Source organism: Anomaloglossus baeobatrachus, chromosome 2 (genome assembly GCF_048569485.1).
Source record: "Anomaloglossus baeobatrachus isolate aAnoBae1 chromosome 2, aAnoBae1.hap1, whole genome shotgun sequence".
In the NCBI taxonomy this organism is placed as follows: Eukaryota; Metazoa; Chordata; class Amphibia; order Anura; family Aromobatidae; genus Anomaloglossus; species Anomaloglossus baeobatrachus.
In genome coordinates, this window is record NC_134354.1 from 725,986,395 (window position 1) to 726,007,280 (window position 20,886).

General features: G+C 45.1%; 1 protein-coding gene across 3 annotated transcripts in view; it reads right to left on the reverse strand.

The window, feature by feature from the left end:
* Window positions 1-20,886, reverse strand: part of MTUS2 (microtubule associated scaffold protein 2) — a 927,516-nt gene that overhangs the window by 486,080 nt on the left and 420,550 nt on the right. For all 3 annotated transcript variants that reach the window (XM_075337361.1, XM_075337362.1, XM_075337360.1), the window contains exon 4: window positions 2,665-2,871. In XM_075337361.1, coding sequence (XP_075193476.1) covers window positions 2,665-2,871 — 207 coding nt within the window. The remainder of the gene's footprint in view (window positions 1-2,664; window positions 2,872-20,886) is intronic.

The window sequence follows — 20,886 nt, forward strand, 5'->3', positions numbered from 1 at the left end:
TTCAGACAAGAGATTCTGACACTCTGTCCAATAACTTCTCTGGTATCTATGATCAATGTAGGTAGACTCAGGCGTCGACCTGCAGAGTAGTAATTCATCAGCAGGCTGGCAAGAGTTAGTTTCTGTTAGTCTGATTGTTATTCACCTTTAATCACATGTTATGGGGGAGCTAATCATCTCTGCTCCCCTCCTATATATGCTGGATAGATTCTTCCACCTATGTCAGCTATAGTTTTTCTTAGTTGGTCTTGTGAGGTGTTGTGATCCAGACTATTTGTTGGCTGTTATACTTGTTGCTGATTGCAGTTGTGGAGTTAACCTTTGTTGCTTTTCTGTTATTACCTTCCTGCTCTTGCTTTACTCCAGAGTCGCTCATTGTCTCTTGTATGTGTGCAGTGTGTCAGAGTTTTGGTTTTCCCTTGTCTGTCTTTATCTGTTTTCCATCGCACTCTCGCCCCATACTTCCCTGGTGGGAGAGGGATATAAGAGTAGCACTGGTCAGGAGCATAGGTAGGAATGGGACTCAGGCATCTCCACAATGAGGAGTAACCCTGAGGCTAGGAATAGCCTAGGGTCCCTTAGTGTGAGGGACAGCATAGGAGCCACTATCCTAACAGTCACCTCGTGACAAACAGGTGGTCCATTACCTTTCTTGCTGTATATGAAATAATGTGATTGTAAAAGGTACATTCATACTTTATCCATATGATAAAGTGGGAGTCTATTAGATGGGAGACCTACTACTAAAACTCACACAAATCAAGAGGTGTATAGAAAACTTTCTTTGAGTATGCTTGACTTGCAAGATCAGGACAGCACTGTCTTTCATATAGTTGAGGGTCTCAAAGTTAGGTCCCCACTATGTCAGATATTTATGGAATTATTGTATATCTACTATAAAAACTACAAAGTGTATCATCTTCTGTTAAAGCATTCATGCAGTTGACGAATGCCATGACATTTAGAAATTCTCATATCTGAGCATAATCATTCTGTTTTCTTTACTGCACAAAGCTATGACCGTATGATTGAAAATCTGTAACATATTCTACATTAATGACATCATTAACAAATCCCAAACACTCAACCAAACACCATTAATTCCCTAAAATGTTTAAAGGGAACCTGTCACCAAGTTTTTCCCTTGTGAGCTGTGGCCACCACCAGTGAGGTCAGCATTACAGCATTACAGAATTCAGTATATAAGAGCCCAGGCCACTCTGTATAATGCAAAAACACCTTTATTATACTCACCTAAGGGGCGGTCTGGTCCGATGGGTGTCACTGCTCTCTGGTCCGGTGCCTCTTCAATTTAGTGGGATTGCCGTCCTCTTGCCCAGCCCTGTGTGCATGACACGTCCTGCGTCATTCACACAGGCCTCCATTACACTCATGCAGATGCGTACTTTGCTCTGCCCGGCTGACGGCAGATCAAAGTACTGTAGTGCGCATGCGCTAGAGGTCTTTGACATTTTCTCACACCTGCGCATTACAGTATTTTGCTCTACCCTCAGCAGGGGAGATCAAAGTTTGCCTGCGCAGGAGCGAAATGGAGGCCACTCTTTGGGTGATGCAGGACTCGTCATGCACATGGAGCTGGGCGGGAGGACGGTGATCGCTCAAGAAGGAGGCGGCACCGGACCAAGACCAGCGACTCCCACCGGACCGGAGTGTCCCCTAGGTGAGTATTATAAAGGTGAATTTTACATGCTACAGAGCGGCCTGGGCTCTAATATACAGCATTCCTTAAATACAGCTGTATATAAGGGTTGACTTGTGGTGGCCGCAGCTCACAAGGGAAAAACCTGGTGACAGGTTCCGTTTATTAACATTTTTGTGTTAACTATATCTAGATATATTACCAATAGAGATGAGCGGAAATTTTGAAATTCCAATTCACCAAGCTCATCAAATTTCCCCCCACAATTTGATTTGCGCTGATGTCTATACTTGAAAGTTCAGAAGATACACAAGAGGGAGAAGAGGAAGAATCCCGCTAACCGTAAGAGCTTACACTTTACAGGCAACAGAGATAGAGAGGATCCTTGCTGGACACAGGAGCTTACACTCTACAGGAGAAACTTACATAGTGACTCTAGAGATTAAAAACAACTCTGCTGTACAAAATGTGCTCCATTGGGAACTGCTGATCCATGACGGCCCCAGGACTACCCCCACTGTACAGGGCATGATAATCTGCCAGTTGTTATAGCTGCAGGGCATTATATGGAGGCCGTGCGTCCACGCAACATGATGTTAGCCTGCTCTCTGATGCTTTTTTTTCGAAATCACAAATCAAATCTTAGAATGCTTGAATTGGCATAAAACGGCAAATTTAAAGAAATTCAACTTAAAGTTTATCTTCCGCAGATCAATCAACTCATCTCTAATTACCAAGATATCTTTCCCAATGGCCGGCTCATTAACTCATTATCAGCGCCAGGAAACTGAGCTCGGTGCCGCTTAGTATTTTGAAAGAATCATCAGTTCACAGAATAATTTGTGACCCTGGATATAATCCATCTATAGAGCTACATTTTTAATAAGGTAAAGTCTCCTGTCTTATACAATGTCTTACCAATCAGAAAAATATTTAATTACTATAATAAAGTCGACGTGTATAAACTAGGACATCGGCTATTTCACAGACTATTGTGAACTCACTGTTAGTCGTCCTGCTGTGATCGCTCTGGGTGCTGTCATTAGACTGATTGCTTGACAGTGAGGACACACTGGAGCTCCGGACAAATCCAAAAGCTGCAAGCTTTGCTGCTGGCAACCGGGAGTAGCCAGGGGGGCGAAGGCCAGATTGGCAAGGCTTCGGAAGATTTGACTTTGCACCATTTTGTATGGAACCTTTTTTAAGATCATCTGTGAAAAAAAATATATAGATTTATTTAAAATGTGAAAAGTGAAATGTAGCAAGTTAAAGAGGTTTTCCAGGAAATAAAAAAAATATATCCCTGTCCTTGTATTGGGTCCACAAATAGCCCGATTTATCATTATTTTCCATTTTTACCTCCTTTTTAGCCCTTTGCAGCCATCCTTATAATCTGTTATTATTTACATTCTGAACTTCCTGTCTCTCCTTTAGACTACATTTCCCAGGAGGCAGTGCGCTCTGGATTCTTTGCAAGGATTGAATATGTCCCACACACTTTACCTATAGACCACCATCCTGAGACTCCGATACATGCTATATATGAATGAATAGCTGCACAATCAGTCACTCCCTCCACTTCACCAAGTATGTACTGTCATTATTGTCTCTTACAGTCAATAATGTTCCATGCGCTGACACTGGCACCATGCAGGCTCAGGGTATTATAGGGGAGGAATTAGTCATATAATGTATTCACATATTCTAATGTAAAATGTTATGACTGAACGCTAAGGCTGCTTTCACACATCAGTTTTTTAGTATCAGGCACAAGCCGGCAAAAAACGGATAAAACAGATCCGGCGCCGGATCCATTTTATCCCCAATAGACTTGTATTAGGGCCGGATTGTGCCGGTTGGCCTTGCGTTGCATGCGGCGTCCGCCGGATCCTGCGAAAGATTGTTGTCCGGCGGCCGGAAAGGACCGCAGCATGCAGCGTTTTTTGGCTGCGGAGAAAAAACAGACCACGCCGAATCCAACACCATACGGCATGTTGTATAATGGAAGCCTATGGGCGCTGGATTCGGCGTCAGCTGACATATGCAGGAAACCAACGATGATCCGGTTTTTGTTTCTGGGCATCCCCAGATGTTGTGTAAATAGTCTCTCTCTCTCTCTCTCTGTCGATGTGTCGGTCGCTCTCTCTGTTGGTCTTCTCTCCCTCCCTCATTTATACTCACCGTTCACCGATCACGGGCGCGGCAATGCAAGCTGTTACAGTGCTCTGGCGGCTTCTCCTGCTTTTGAAAATGCCGGCAGCTCATTAGTCCATCTAGTATTCACTGCTTCCCCCGCCCATCAACACCTATGATTGGTTGCAGTCAGACGAGCCCCCATGCTGAGTGACAGCTGTCTCACTGCAACCAATCACAGCCACCGGTGGGCGGGTCTATATAGTGCAGTAAAATAAATAATAATAAAAAAAGCGACATGCGGTCCCCCTCTTTTTTTGATATAGCCAAGGTAAAGCCATAAAGCCACACGGCTGAAGGCTGGTATTCTCAGGATGGAGAGCCCCACGTTATGGGGAGCCCCCCAGTCTAGAAATTTCAGCCTGCAGCCGCCCAGAATTGCTGCATCCATTAGATGCGACAGTCCCGAGACTCTACCTGGCTCATCCCGAATTGCCCTGGTGCGGTGGAAATCGGGGTAATAAGGAGTTAATGGCAGCCCATAACTGCCACTAAGTCTTAGGTTAATCATGACAGGCGTCTATGAGACACCCTCCATGATTAATCTATAGTGAAAGTAAATAAACACATACACCGAAAAATCCTTTATTTGAAATAAAAGAAAAAAACACCCTCTTTCACCACTTTATTAATCCCCAAATACCCCTCCAGGTCGGCATAATATACACGAGGTCCCACGACGCTTTCAGCTCTGCTACATCGGAAGCTGACAGGAGCGGCCGTAGAACACCGACGCTCACTGTGAGCTCCACACAGCAACTGAAGTGAGTCGTGCTGATGGCAAAAAACGGATGTGTGAAAGCAGCCTAACACTCTCATTGGGATGGACAAACCAGGGGAGATGCAAAGCCAGAAATCCACAGGTCCCAAACCAGGCAAGCACTTGCCCTAGACTCTAATTTGTCCTTGCCTGAGATCCTAAGATTAATTAGTGGCACCCCCAGTTGGAGACGTTGATCCTTAATTGCACCCTAAGCTATAAATCAAGTGTAACATAAATACAGTATAGCAATAAACATAAATGAGGTGCAAACAAGCGGAGGGTTAGACACAAGACTAGGAACGTGCAAACACAGTCGTACTGGAATGGTGGAATACAGGAAACCAAAAAGAATATTAGAATATGTGGAAACCCTCCCAAACCTAAATGCAACAAGATAGGAGATAATTGGGAAGGGAGTCACACAAACAAACTCCAGGGAATAGCAATGTCTCAGCAAGAACACCTTAAACCGATGAGCTGGGTCTCCAGACAATCATTCATCCAGAAATATAGCCAGCACTGAGGGATGAGAATAGTGATTGGCCAAATCAAAAGAGAAAGTGCACACACCTGAGTAGAAGTGAAACAGGAAGGAAGAGAATAAGAAAGAAAGATGAGAGATTCTTCACCAGCTGGACCAACACAAAACATGCTGTGGTCCAACCAAGAGGGAAACTAACCAATAAAATCAGAGATCACCAGTTAGAATTCCGGAGTGGAGTCATGACAGTATTCCAGGACTCTGGAACACCCCAAACCATCCCCTCTCACCAGACACAGGATGACAATAGTTATTATTCTCTGTGGAGCCTGTACTGCTTCTGAGACTTCTTCTCGTCCTGTTCACATACCCAGTCACTTACAACTTGCTGGCCACGGCTCTAGAGCTGGCTTTACACGCTGCAAGGTATTTTACAATGTGTCGGCGGGGTCACGTCGTAAGTAACGCACATGTGGCATTGTAAGGTACATTGCAGTGTGTGACAGGTACGTGCGATTGCGATTGAACGGTAAAACATTCATCGCATACACATCGTACCTGTCTCTAGAATTGCACGTCAGATTGTTCACCGTACCCGGGGTAGCACACATCGCAGCGTGTGACACCCTGGGAACGATGAACAGATCTTACCTGCCTCCTGCGGCTCCCGGCCCACAATGCGGAAGAAAGGAGGTGGGCGGGATGTTTATGTCCCGCTCAGCTCCGCCCCTCCGCTTCTATTGGCCGGCTGCCGCGTGACGTCGATGTGACGCCGAACGTCCTTCCCACTCCAGGAAGTAGACATTCGCCGCCCACAGCGAGGTCGTATGGAAGGTAAGTATGTGTGACGGGGGGGTTACTCGTATGTGCGGCACATTCAACAAATTGCACGTGCCGCACATACGATGGGGGTGTTGCAAATAGCATACGATATCGTATGCGAAATTGCAACGTGTAAAGCAGGCTTAAGAGCTCTTGTCTGCAGCCTGCCACCTGTATGTAGGGCTGTGCTTGGCTGACAGGCTACATTATGTTTAAAATACAGACAGGAAAACTCTGTAGTCTGGTTTTCTGACTGCAGCAGAAAAGACCTGTAGGTTATATGACCACATGTGACAGATCAGACATGGAACACAATTTTAACAGCAATTAAATTATAAAATATCTTTATTTAACATTGTCATTACAATAATTTGTGTGCACGGAAATCTCCTTTAATTATTCTGAAAGAAAAAAATATTACCAAAAAATATCAAAAATATCAAGCAACTAATCAATTTTAAAGGGGTTGTCCAGCCTCAGGCTACATGTATGTAGTCACTCTATTTGATTGCAGCCTTGTGAATCCTAATATTGCGCGCACTGCTGGCTGTGAGAATTCTCCCGTGACGGCAGCAGGAGTGGCGTGTACTAAACGCAAGTATGTTATTTGCATACATGCAAGAACATGCCAAGCTAGAAGGACTCGGGTGTAGCTTTGCTCAGTGCAAACCTACAGTATAGAGCGAGGCTGGATACAGTCTTGTCGGAATGTGTCCGTAAGTAGGCAAATTGCATATTTGCACAAGACCTGTCACACGGTGTTCGGGTCTGGGCTTACTAGGTGTCATGGCGTGTTATGACTCTGTTCACACTGCAGAGTCTAACATGCCACATGGTGCTCTATGAGTTGTTCAGTTAGAGACAGGCGTCAACCTGTTGTGTGCTTACTTGTGATCCATCTAGCAGGAGTTAATTCCTGCTAGCCTGTGAATTGCTGCTTGGGTCATGGGTTTCTGTAGGCTTATCACAGCTGCCTCTAAGGCGCCCCTGCGGCTTCAGGCGCCACAGAGTACTGGACCCCCATTAGGGTGTAGTACTCATCCTGGGTCCAAGGAAGGTCGAGGCTGGTTTACACATACACAAACATACAGTCAGTGGGTTGCCCTCCCCAATAGGGACTGGGCCAGGGTCGGATCACAGTAGGGGGTCACTACAGCGGTGGGTTTACAGGATGCCACCGCATCAGGGGTTCCCCATATCTACTGGACTGAAGACTAAGGGGGGCTTTACACGTTGCAACATTGCTTCCGAAATATCGTCGGGGCAATGTCGTTAGTGACACACATTCGGCACCGATAGCGATATCGCAACATGTAAATCCTAGGTACGACAATAAACGATCGCAAAAGCGTTGAAAATCGTTGATCTGTGTAGCGTCGTTCATTTCCATAATGTCGGGTCGACCGCAGGTACGATGTTGTTTGTCGTTCCTGCAGCTCCACACATCGCTGTGTGTAAACCCGCAGGAGCAACAAACATCTCCTTACCTGCGTCCCGATGGCAATGTGGAAGGGAGAAGGTGGGCGGGATGTTATGTCCCGCTCATCTCCGCCCCTCTGCTTCTATTGGCCGGCTGATTAGTGACGTCGCGGTGTCGTCGCTGTGATGCCAAACGCACCTCCCCCTTGAAGGAGGGATATTTTGGCAGTCACAGCGACGTCGCCGAGCAGGTCAGTGCATGTGAAGCTGCCGTAGCGATAATGTTCGCTACGGCAGCAATCACCACATATCGCATGTGCGACGGGGGCGGGTACTATCGCGCTCGCCATCGCTAGCCGATGCTAGCGATGTTGCAACGTGTAAAGTACCCCTAAGGGTCAGGGAGAAGCAACCACCAGGGGCAGTTAGGAACACAGTGGGAAGAGCAGGTTGACCTAGTGAGAATAGTGAACAAGCTGGTGGCAGCGACTGGAACAGAACACACAACACCACTACAACAAAGAGTTCCGTGCCGCGAGCAGCCCTGTGGGCCAAGGCATTCAACACAGCTGCTTCCACAGGACTGGTGCTGTCGGGATACAGAATTCTAGGGCAGGCATACTTCACGTTGTCTACCAACTCTGCAAGGGTAGCAGGGAATGGCTACGAAAAGTCACCGAACCCGTCCCACGAGTCTCCAGCAAATAGCACATAGGATTCGGGGTTGAGGACCGGCCCCATAACCGTGCTATCAGCATATAGAACGGGACACACTTTACGGACACCGGGACCCTCAAGTGCTTCACGCCACGGGTGTCAGATACTTAGCGCACAAAATGAGAAGAGAGCTCACAGGCTGACACACACACCGGACTTGACCTTTCACAGATCCGAGATCGGCTGGAGCCCCCACTTTCCTCCCTGGGGTAATCCCGCTCCGCCTGTGGAGAGCGACACCATCTCAGCTGCATTTAATATCTGACCCGGTGAGACACCCTGCAGCGGTGGCCCCCATCCCTGGCCGCGTACCACAGGTGGCGTCACGATCCTAATAGACTTTCCTAACCCCCAATTACTACCTCCGTCCTCCCTGCCACCCTCCAATCCTCCCTCCTGTACACCTCGGGGCAACGTAACCGGGCCAGGTCACCCCGTGACAACGCAGAGGATCTGCCCTCCCGTCCCGGCAACGAGTAGGTTAAAACACTTCCACCCTTTAAAAGATGGTGGAGCCTACTCTTCCTCGCCGATAATAGCTTATGTGATTCCAGTCATTCTGCATGGTGATCCAGCTTCTAGTGTTCTGCTGTATGCAAGTCTGGTGTGTTGTGGAAATACTTTTGTTTTTTTCTTATATCCTCCCTTTTCTTTATTTACCTCCTGAGCATGTTTTGTCTATACCTCTATGAGTGTTTGCTGTGAGTTTGTGTCGTGGGCGGGGGGTGCGCTGCTCGACCGCGCTTGCGGCTCGGGTCTGGCTGCTGCTGCTGCTCGGTGGCTCGAGCGGTGGGCCGGATCCCGGGGATTTAAGCGGCGCTCCTCGCCCGTGAGTGAAAGGGGTAGTTTGTTGGGGTTTGGGATGTCGGTTTGTGATGCCACCCACAGTGTGTGGTGAGGTTGAGACACCACCGCTGCTCTGTACGGGGTTCCCGGGAGCGATGACAGGGAGCAGCTGGGATGTTTCTCTCCCCTCCGTGGGTAGGGGGATTTTGGTGGTACCGGGGCCCGGTGATGATGATGACTGGGAGATGGATTGCGGGGCTTGGCGAGGTGCAGGGTCGCGGGGGCAGCGCAGTGCCAGACGGCACAGTGGTACTCACTCAGCCAGTAACGTACACGGAGTTTCTGGTAAAACAAACGGCTGGAAGGACGGGTCCCACAGGCGGCTGCGGTGGTTTTTTTCCCTTGACCCCAGGTGGGTAGTGTAAGTCCTTTCCTGCACCTTCTTGTACGCTCCTCCTGTACTCCGGTTTCCAGCTGGCTCCCCGGTTCGGAACCGGACGGGCCACCATCCTGTCCCGGCTACCCACGGTTCCACCAAGACTGTGTTCCCGGCTCCCGCAGACGGCCACTACCGTCTGCCTCACTGGTTACACGAGGGCCCTAGGCTCCAACCTAGGCCCCAGTCTGCGTCTGCCTCTCTGCAGACGTCCTCTCTCTTCCTCTGCCTGGACTTGTCTCCGTTGTTTCCTGCCTCCGACCAGCTAGACTCCTTGGTGGGCGTCTCCATCTGCCTGACTCCGCCCACCTGGTGTGTCTGTCTGAACCCGAGGGAGGAAATCAGGTCTCACTGGAGATGACTGATGTGATCTGCTTGGGGTGGGGTTGTGTGTGTGTTGTTACCTGTGGCCCCTGGCTAGTCCAGGGTGCCACATTTGCATTTTGGTTTCTCCCTGTCTGTCTTTTGTGTGGGATTAACAACTCAATTCCTGGCCTTACCTAGGTTGGGAGTGAGGGGGTATTATACCAATGTTATTTAGGAGCTAGGGCTATGTTGGCAGTTCAGACCTTGCCATCATCAGACGTACCTCTGGTATTAGGGACAGTTTCTGAGAGCAATTTCTCCTTCTTCAGGACAAAAATCACATGAGAAATTGCTCTCAGAAACGCATCAACAATAAAAATCACCATCTTATCTGGATTTTTCCACGGTCGCGTAGCAATATCCCGTTTTTTGCATCTTTAAGGAATCAGTTAATCAAGAGAGATCTTGCTTATGAAACTACTAGCTTTCCATTTCGAACACGGTCACTGTGTCTCCTGCGGTGCCTTTATCTAGCATCTCAGTTTCACTTGCGGGAACACTGTTTTCTGTGTGGAATGTCCTCATAGACTTGCATTAGATACAAAAAATCCACAGGCAAAAAACTCACTAGCATTTTTAATGCATTTATGCAGTGAAAATACATAAAAAAATGCATGTAATCCGCACCTAACAATGTCAATACCAGGAAGTTTCATGAACAAAACGGCTTTATTTAAAGGATGACAAACCAAACAGAAACGAAAAATGCAACCTAAAAAACAAGATAAAAATGCAACGTCAAAAACACAATGAAAAAAAATGCAAGTAAACTAAGGTGCGTCAAAATCTCAACAAACACTGATGGTGGGAATGTAGCTGTCACGTTTGTCTTCCTGCATGAGACCAGTGACAGCCTTTGGACTAGAGCCTCTCATCTGGCTCTCTTCATTTAAATGGGTTTCATTTCTCTTGGCACTGAAGTGGTTAAGTGTCAGTTTTTCTCTTCCAGCCTTTCCATGCATGTTCCATGCTGAGTGTTTTCAGCTGCACTCACTTTGTAGTCATTCCCTTCACCTTTAAATAGTGGTGTATCCCAGCAATCACTGCTGAAGATACAAAGCCATTTGGTCTCTGGCCGCCTTTGAGGAAGGTTCTGCAGTTAAAGTTCCTGTGCTCATTCTATATCCTTTTGGTTGTTTTTTCCCCATTTGTCTTTATTTCCCTGGTATGTTGTTAGTGCAGCGGGGAGGTTTAGTGAACCCACCTGCCCCTTACTAGTCAGGGCTACTCTCGGGTCTTCCAAGGGTCCCAGGTTCCTGTTCGGCGACAGTTGCAGAGACTGTATAGGGATTGATGAAGAGAGGAGGGACAGCTGCAGGTGAGGATAGGAGGTACCCACCTACCCCTCTCTCTAGTTCCAGGGTCTCCGTTGATTTTGTGTCCCCGGTGCCCCCCTTTTCTTGTGTGTTTTGTTGTGCATCAAATAACGTGAGAGAAAGGACGTATACCAAAACGGGATCACCACAAGGTCAAGTTTATATAAAGAATATACTTTATTGTACAAAAAACCACACGTCCACACCAGGAGTGTAGCACACACAGAAGATAGTTAAAAACACTTAAAAAGCCTGTGGCATATAAGAACTATCACGTTGGGAAACAATGCATATAATTATAAAGGATATATCAATACAATAATCTACAATGTTAACAACCTCCCCTAATGCACCATACACATATAACATTACATTACATTGATGTTTCACTATCCAAAAGATGGTATATAAGAGGTACTGTGTTGTCATCAAATACACAGTATTACAATCTAGGATCCTAGACCATTAGCTGGCTGCATAATTCTGACTGTGATAACAAAGGCATAACATAACCAATGATCCAGTATAATCCAGAGTGGCCAAGGTAGTTGTCCTGAACCAAGCCTATAGAGTATCCTCAGTCTATACTCACTATCGGTGAGATGCCAGCCAGATAGAAAACACCATACAAAATAGTGGTAGCATAAGGAGAGGGTTTCCCACGGGATAACCCCACGCGTATCGCCACCTCTAAGGGTGGCTTCCTCAGGGGAAAAAGAAAGCTGTGTACCGCTTCCGTGTGTGCCCTATATAAAGGGAGTACATTAAGACTCACCGGTGCCGCAGCTGGAGAATCTCATGTGTCTGCAGCGTTCTGATGGCGGCCGCCATCTTGCTTAGGTCATGTGACATAGAAGAATACAAGAATACAGCCCCCGGGTCCTACTGCGCATGCGCCGACCAACAGATCAAACGGCGCTTATCAAAAGTGTTAGTATATAGCGCTAAACATGTTTAGCTGTAGGTATATGCTTTGACGACGCTCGGCAAATACATTTATACTTATTGTTCGTTATTTATACAAACACATTCATACAGCGCCAGCTATCTAATATATATCACATGACATGGGAAGGGAGACACCTTCATCTCACACTGCGCATGCGCTAGAGAAAAATGCTTAAAGCGCTGTCAGAATACAATCAAGCACAGCGCATGTTATAGATACTGTATAGAAGCGTATGGTACAAAAGTATCCTTTAGGTACACATATAAGCAGACTCATGTAATGCAGGAGCATGGGGTCACCATGAATTTCACAATAAGCGCAGACTTACACAACGAGTAGAAGGAAGAGGTAGAGGAAATAGCCACTGGTACACAGTATTTTAACCCTTTAGGGGATATATAGTTAAATATGAGAAAGTGGTAAGCTGCTATTCCCATATGTATCCTCCAGCAGATTCTGTGCACATATATCGGACTCGTCCATCAACTATATAATGAAAGAGAAGGGGGCATTAACCCTGCAAAAAGTGCACCCATAAACATGGTAGAGCTGTAATCAAACATGACAGGTGGAGGAATGTCACGTGGCCCCGATGGGCACACAGATATACAGCCCAATAGTAGGAAGACAACCTCATATCCATGATTCAATATTCTGCCCTATATAAAGGGCTAACTAAAGTTATGTCAAGTAATAGTGAGGCAAGAAGCAAGGATCCAGATTACGACAGATGCTCCACATAAAGTGAGAATCATTTATCAAATATCAAACATGTGGCAGAAGGTATATACATCTCACGGACACGATATAATTATAATCGCCTTCATTTAAATAGTGCAGGCAAAGAGGGTCATTAGAACCTCCCAAAAACAGCTGTTTTCAGCAAATGCTGTGAACCAAATAAGACTCATTCATCAAGTAAGAATTGAGTAAAACAGATTATTAGCCCACAGGAGGCATACCCATATATAGGTGCACAATTCTTGGTCATAAGTCACAACCCTAAGGGGGTGACACATGGCCGCAATAACTATACGGATATAACCCTCAGTAATATGAAGGCCAGGTCTTATCCGTGGCCCATTATTCCACCCTAAGAGTAAAGCAAACTGCAATCATATCAGGCAAGTATACAATGGAGCAGAGAGTAGGGATCCAGGTTACAGCAGGACCACACATAGGGTGAAATTCATTTGTCAATCGTGCAGTAGATGGTACATAACATTACCCTTTCTACATTAAAGGGGGGCACGATCAAAGAATATAATAAGAGAATTCAGTCTCCATGCCTGTCCCGCCAACAGGATACGTCCACTGACCATACCCATTCTAACAATACTGGCGAACATTTTGGACTCAACTAACACATATAGAGTGGATAGTGCAAAGTGTTGTCCCATCAGGGGATGCATTTCGGCAAACTGAAGCTCCATCAAAAACATTAAGACATAGAGCACTAATAGGGAAGAAAAGTTAACTTCCAAAAGTCTGCAGGTTTCTATATAAATGCAGGAGGACAAGTCCAAAGTTATGTTTGGTATGATTCCCTTCATTATCGTAGTCCTTATTATTTCTTCATTCCACAACATTATAATCTGATTGTTGTCCTTAAAATCTCGTTGTGGCAAGACATGGTGCTCCGTTGGGACCGATCAACAGTACAAAAAGGATGAAGAGACGATCTCATATATGGGGTCCAGTATCTTCTTCGTTTCCTGTTCTTTCTCATCCTACATCTAGGATATCACTCTTCTCCCTCCATTTGCTCGAATTTCTCATCCTGGTATGTATTGGAAACTAATAGGGAGAGGAAACGAACAAGATGAAGAAGAAGCATGGTGTTATAGAAACTCACAATTTCAGATGGTATTATAGAATCCAGTATAAAATAGCTCTTCATTCAAGCCATGCGGGACTAGACTCTTGAGGGTATATATCCAACGGGACTCCTTCTGTAGGAGTTCCTTAGTACAGTTCCCACCTCTAATGTTCTGTTTAACAGAATCAACAATCAATACTTTGATTGTATTGAATTGTCCTCTATGATGGGTAAGAAAGTGGGCAGCCACTGAGGTGAGTACTTTACCCTTCTTTAAGTCTGTGCTAGCCGTGTTAATGCTTGAAAAGTGCTGTTGGACTCTCCTTCTTACCTCTTGTGTGGTTTCGCCCACATACAGTTTGGGGCAGCTACAGATAAGGACATAGACTGCATTCCTGGTCTGACAGTTGTAGTAAGCCCCAGAAGTAATTCGCCTAGGAGGAATCGGTAGAGAAATATGGTCATCAGCAACCATGTGAGGGCACACCGTGCAAGCTCCACAGGGAAAGGTTCCTCTCAGTTTTACACCAGTACCTAGACTCAATTTTGGTCTAGTAAAGTGGCTACTAGAGAGGATACCCCTTAAATTCTGGGCCCTCCTTGCCACAAGTCTGGGTTTTTCACCCAAAAAGGGAATCAGCTTCTTGTCACTCCGCAAGATATCCCAATTATTGTGGAGCAAACCATAGAGATCTTGCCACTGATTATTAAAGGGTGTGATGATACTCACTGTCGTCTGTTTTTTCCGTATTCTCGGTTGGAGTAAAGTTCGTCGTTCCATAGTCTTGCAGGTTTGTAGAGCTCCAGACAGCACTCTTTTCGGGTATCCCCTTTTGTAGAATCTGTTGGTCAAATCAAGGGCATGTGACTCGAAATCGATGTTAACACTACAGTTCCTTTTCACCCTCATGAACTGTCCCTTGGGAATGCCATTTTTAACGTGCGTTGGGTGAAAGCTTTATTAGATTTATACCCTCAAGAGTCTAGTCCCGCATGGCTTGAATGAAGAGCTACTTTATACCGGATTCTATAATACCATCTGAAATTGTGAGTTTCTATAACACCATGCTACTTCTTCATCTTGTTCGTTTCCTCTCCCTATTAGTTTCCAATACTTACCAGGATGAGAAATTCGAGCAAATGGAGGGAGAAGAGTGATATCCTAGATGTAGGATGAGAAAGAACAGGAAACGAAGAAGATACCGGACCCCATATATGAGATCGTCTCTTCATCCTTTTTGTACTGTTGATCGGTCCCAACGGAGCACCATGTCTTGCCACAACGAGATTTTAAGGACAACAATCAGATTATAATGTTGTGGAATGAAGAAATAATAAGGACTACGATAATGAAGGGAATCATACCAAACATAACTTTGGACTTGTCCTCCTGCATTTATATAGAAACCTGCAGACTTTTGGAAGTTAACTTTTCTTCCCTATTAGTGCTCTATGTCTTAATGTTTTTGATGGAGCTTCATTTTGCCGAAATGCATCCCCTGATGGGACAACACTTTGCACTATCCACTCTATATGTGTTAGTTGAGTCCAAAATGTTCGCCAGTATTGTTAGAATGGGTATGGTCAGTGGACGTATCCTGTTGGCGGGACAGGCATGGAGACTGAATTCTCTTATTATATTCTTTGATCGTGCCCCCCTTTAATGTAGAAAGGGTAATGTTATGTACCATCTACTGCACGATTGACAAATGAATTTCACCCTATGTGTGGTCCTGCTGTAACCTGGATCCCTACTCTCTGCTCCATTGTATACTTGCCTGATATGATTGCAGTTTGCTTTACTCTTAGGGTGGAATAATGGGCCACGGATAAGACCTGGCCTTCATATTACTGAGGGTTATATCCGTATAGTTATTGCGGCCATGTGTCACCCCCTTAGGGTTGTGACTTATGACCAAGAATTGTGCACCTATATATGGGTATGCCTCCTGTGGGCTAATAATCTGTTTTACTCAATTCTTACTTGATGAATGAGTCTTATTTGGTTCACAGCATTTGCTGAAAACAGTTGTTTTTGGGAGGTTCTAATGACCCTCTTTGCCTGCACTATTTAAATGAAGGCGATTATAATTATATCGTGTCCGTGAGATGTATATACCTTCTGCCACATGTTTGATATTTGATAAATGATTCTCACTTTATGTGGAGCATCTGTCGTAATCTGGATCCTTGCTTCTTGCCTCACTATTACTTGACATAACTTTAGTTAGCCCTTTATATAGGGCAGAATATTGAATCATGGATATGAGGTTGTCTTCCTACTATTGGGCTGTATATCTGTGTGCCCATCGGGGCCACGTGACATTCCTCCACCTGTCATGTTTGATTACAGCTCTACCATGTTTATGGGTGCACTTTTTGCAGGGTTAATGCCCCCTTCTCTTTCATTATATAGTTGATGGACGAGTCCGATATATGTGCACAGAATCTGCTGGAGGATACATATGGGAATAGCAGCTTACCACTTTCTCATATTTAACTATATATCCCCTAAAGGGTTAAAATACTGTGTACCAGTGGCTATTTCCTCTACCTCTTCCTTCTACTCGTTGTGTAAGTCTGCGCTTATTGTGAAATTCATGGTGACCCCATGCTCCTGCATTACATGAGTCTGCTTATATGTGTACCTAAAGGATATTTTTGTACCATACGCTTCTATACAGTATCTATAACATGCGCTGTGCTTGATTGTATTCTGACAGCGCTTTAAGCATTTTTCTCTAGCGCATGCGCAGTGTGAGATGAAGGTGTCTCCCTTCCCATGTCATGTGATATATATTAGATAGCTGGCGCTGTATGAATGTGTTTGTATAAATAACGAACAATAAGTATAAATGTATTTGCCGAGCGTCGTCAAAGCATATACCTACAGCTAAACATGTTTAGCGCTATATACTAACACTTTTGATAAGCGCCGTTTGATCTGTTGGTCGGCGCATGCGCAGTAGGAGCCGGGGGCTGTATTCTTGTATTCTTCTATGTCACATGACCTAAGCAAGATGGCGGCCGCCATCAGAACGCTGCAGACACATGAGATTCTCCAGCTGCGGCACCGGTGAGTCTTAATGTACTCCCTTTATATAGGGCACACACGGAAGCGGTACACAGCTTTCTTTTTCCCCTGAGGAAGCCACCCTTAGAGGTGGCGATACGCGTGGGGTTATCCCGTGGGAAACCCTCTCCTTATGCTACCACTATTTTGTATGGTGTTTTCTATCTGGCTGGCATCTCACCGATAGTGAGTATAGACTGAGGATACTCTATAGGCTTGGTTCAGGACAACTACCTTGGCCACTCTGGGTTATACTGGATCATTGGTTATGTTATGCCTTTGTTATCACAGTCAGAATTATGCAGCCAGCTAATGGTCTAGGATCCTAGATTGTAATACTGTGTATTTGATGACAACACAGTACCTCTTATATACCATCTTTTGGATAGTGAAACATCAATGTAATGTAATGTTATATGTGTATGGTGCATTAGGGGAGGTTGTTAACATTGTAGATTGTTGTATTGATATATCCTTTATAATTATATGCATTGTTTCCCAACGTGATAGTTCTTATATGCCACAGGCTTTTTAAGTGTTTTTAACTATCTTCTGTGTGTGCTACACTCCTGGTGTGGACGTGTGGTTTTTTGTACAATAAAGTATATTCTTTATATAAACTTGACCTTGTGGTGATCCCGTTTTGGTATACGTCCTTTCTCTCACGTTATTTGGTACAGTTTTCTGTATACTAGGAGATCCCGCGGGTAGTGCCCTTCCCCTCTCTATGTTTTGTTGTGCATCAGACGCACAGAAGACTGAATGCACCTCGTCACGCTTGCTACACCCGCCAAGCGTGACAGTAGCCTTACGTTTAGTACTTTTTTCACTCCGATATCCTGCACTTTGTCTAAGACCATTCTGCACATTTTGCCCCAATTGTGCTTATATAGAAATCCTCAAATACACATCCGCATTTGCATAGTTTTGATTTTGCGTAGCTGCATAGTAAAGTTGCACAGAAACGCTGGATGCCATTACGCCTACGGCTGTTATTCACATTTACAGTTTTCAGGCTTAACACTCCACTTTACAAATCTTATCTGTAGGCTAATGTATCTTTTCCTGCCAGCTTCTTACATAAAGTCTGTGATTCTCACTAGACTCTTATATTTCCAATACACTGAATTATACATTTAGGACATCAGAAAGTTTAGTCTTGATCTTGAATATTTTGAGAAATCTTTAGTTCGATCCAGCAGAAAGTCAAGTTTTGCCACAAGGCACGAGGCTTATCTGCTCAGCATGGCTCTGGGTTGTAGAAAAGCCGGGTCGCTGTCATGATTAGAGCGGATCTGCCCTGATATATTTAGAAAAATTGTATTATAACTGTGTCTAAAAAATCTGGATAGTGTTTGACAGTCTTCTATGGTTTCATTTACTGATAGAAAATAGAGATTGTGAAATGGGGGGAATTAAAGGACAAAGTAGTTTTACAAAGTTGTATTAACTTTTTTATATGAAATGATTATTTAAGTCATATAAACGTGGACACGGTTTAAGGTCCCAGTGTGGTTGAGGTCCCATGACATGCCACCCAATTGTTGCCAATGAGCACACAAACTACAGAAAGATCTGAACTTATGGTCCAGTGGTGGAAAGTGCCCATGTTCTCCACCACTCTCCACTAATTCACAACTCTGCATTCATAACCTGAATTTGTACCAAAGATCAGCTCATCCCTGTTGTGCTCAGGACACCCGGACATTTGCCTGAATTACAAAACGTTTTAATCCTAAGGAAAAGTCCAGCAATACAGAGCTAATTAGAGATGAGCGGACTCGTTAAAATTCTGTTTGGCTGGTTCAACCGAGCTTCAGATAAAGTTTGGCTCTGTACCCGGACCTAGAAATAATAGAAATCATAGAATAGTAGTGTTGGAAGGGACCTCAAAGGCCATTGGGTCCAACCCCCTGCGAGTGCAGGTTTTCCTAAATCACCCAGCTATATGTTTATCCAGCTTCTGCTTGAAGATTTCCATTGATGGAAAGCTCACCACCTCTCATGGTCGCCTGTTCCACTCTCTGACTACCCTCACTGTCAGAAAGTTATTCCTAATGTGTAATCTGAATCTCCTTCCTTTAAGTTTCATCCCATTGCTTCTTGTACTTCCTTGTGCTAATGAGAATAGAGTAGTTCCCTCTGCACTGTGACTACCTTTCAGATATTTATAGACCACTATTAAGTCTCCTCTCAGCCTTCTCTTTTTCAAACTAAACATCCCTAGTTCTCTTAGCCGTTCTTCATATGACATGGTTTGCAGACCTTCTAAAATTTTGATGGCTCTTCTCTGGACTTCCTCCAAAATATCGATGTCTTTCTTGAATTGGGGCGCCCAGAACTGTACACAGTATTCTAGGTGGGTCTGACCAGGGCAGAGTATAGGGGAATACTGATATCTCTCGATCTAGATTCAATGCTTATGTTGATACATCCCAGAATTTTGTTGACCTTTTTAGCTGCAGCCCCACTATGTTGACTCATGTTAAATCTGTGATCCACTATTATGCCAAAGTCCTTTTCACCTGTGCTATTACCTAGTTCTATTCCTCCCATACTATATATGCTCTTTACATATTTTTCCATTCACTGATTGGGCAGTTCAGGTCTCCACCCATATACACCCAGTCATACCCAAAGCTCTTCCGGGGGGACGGAAGGCAGAGTTTTTCATTTTTTGGCGGGAGAGCAGACTACATCCGATAATACTGATTTTACCCCAAGTGCGAGCCGTTCAGACAGTGCAAGCGGCACACACTGGGGCTGAGCACCAACTGTACCTGAGCACAGCGATGTTTGAGTGATTGGCTTGCATACCTAAGGTACCAGAACTCGAACACTTTTATTTTGGTAAAGTCCATGTTCGGTACGAGCACTGAACTTTTTAGGTTTGCTCATCTCTCTAGAAATAATCACAATAGATTTACTTTTAGAAATGAACAGATTTAAAAGTTCGGTATTCGTATTCAATTTATGTATATCAGCTCACCGTGTACGAGCTCACTCCTGGCTTCTTCCTGGAGCACAGACAGGCACTGCCACAGCCCGATATTGCAAGTAAAAGAAAGGAAAAACATCCAGCTCTTCAGGCGAGGAAAGCCATGGTCTTTATTTTAGCATGCAGACAGCGGATGACATGACCAGCACAGCACTACGCATTTCAGGTGAAACAATCACCCTTAGTCCCTTAGTTAAGGGTGATTGTTTCACCTGAAACGCGTAGTGCTGTGCTGGTCATGTCATCCGCTGTCTGCATGCTAAAATAAAGACCATGGCTTTCCTCGCCTGAAGAGCTGGATGTTTTTCCTTTCTTTTACTTTCGGTATTCGTACCGAACACGGACTTTACAAAAAAAATCAGTGTTCGAGTTGGGGTACTAAACACTTGGGCAAGTATTAAGGTGCCTGGATATGCTCAGCGCTCTGGCCAGTGCGAGCTGCTTGCACTGTTTGAATGGCTCGCACTGGGGGTAAAATCAGCATTATTGGATGTAATGTGCACCAAAAAATGAAACCCTGTGATCCCTCCCCCAGAAGTGCTCTGTTTATGGCTGGCTGCATGAGGGCTGGGAGATGAACTGCCCAATCAGTGATTTCCAATGAGGTCCGGATCCAGAACAGAACTTTATCTAAAGTTCGGTTGAACTCGCAAACACAAACCTCAACGGGTCCGCTCATCTCTACTTACCTTATTTTAACCAATATGGAACAAAAGTTAACAAAAATATAGGAGCTCAAGGATTGACCCTATTTATGACCAACAGAAAATTTCTGTCTTTCTGCATCTGTGGCGCCCTGGACAAGCCAGGGGCCACAGAGCACAACATCCACACACCCCACACTCCCAGCAGGCACACCGAAGTCAGACACAAAACCCTTGTTGCCTTCCTCCAGGGGCTGATGATCACACCAGGGGGTGGGCCAGGCGGTTGGTCCCGCCCACCGAGGAGTTCACAGTCCTGGAGGCGGGAAAACCAGGCAGATTGAGTTTGGTAGTGAAAGTGAGCAGAAGGAAGTAGTAGTTGAGCAGCCTGAAGTTGGTCCGGGTGTGTAGCCCGGACAGATCAGCAAGGTTGGCAGACGGTGG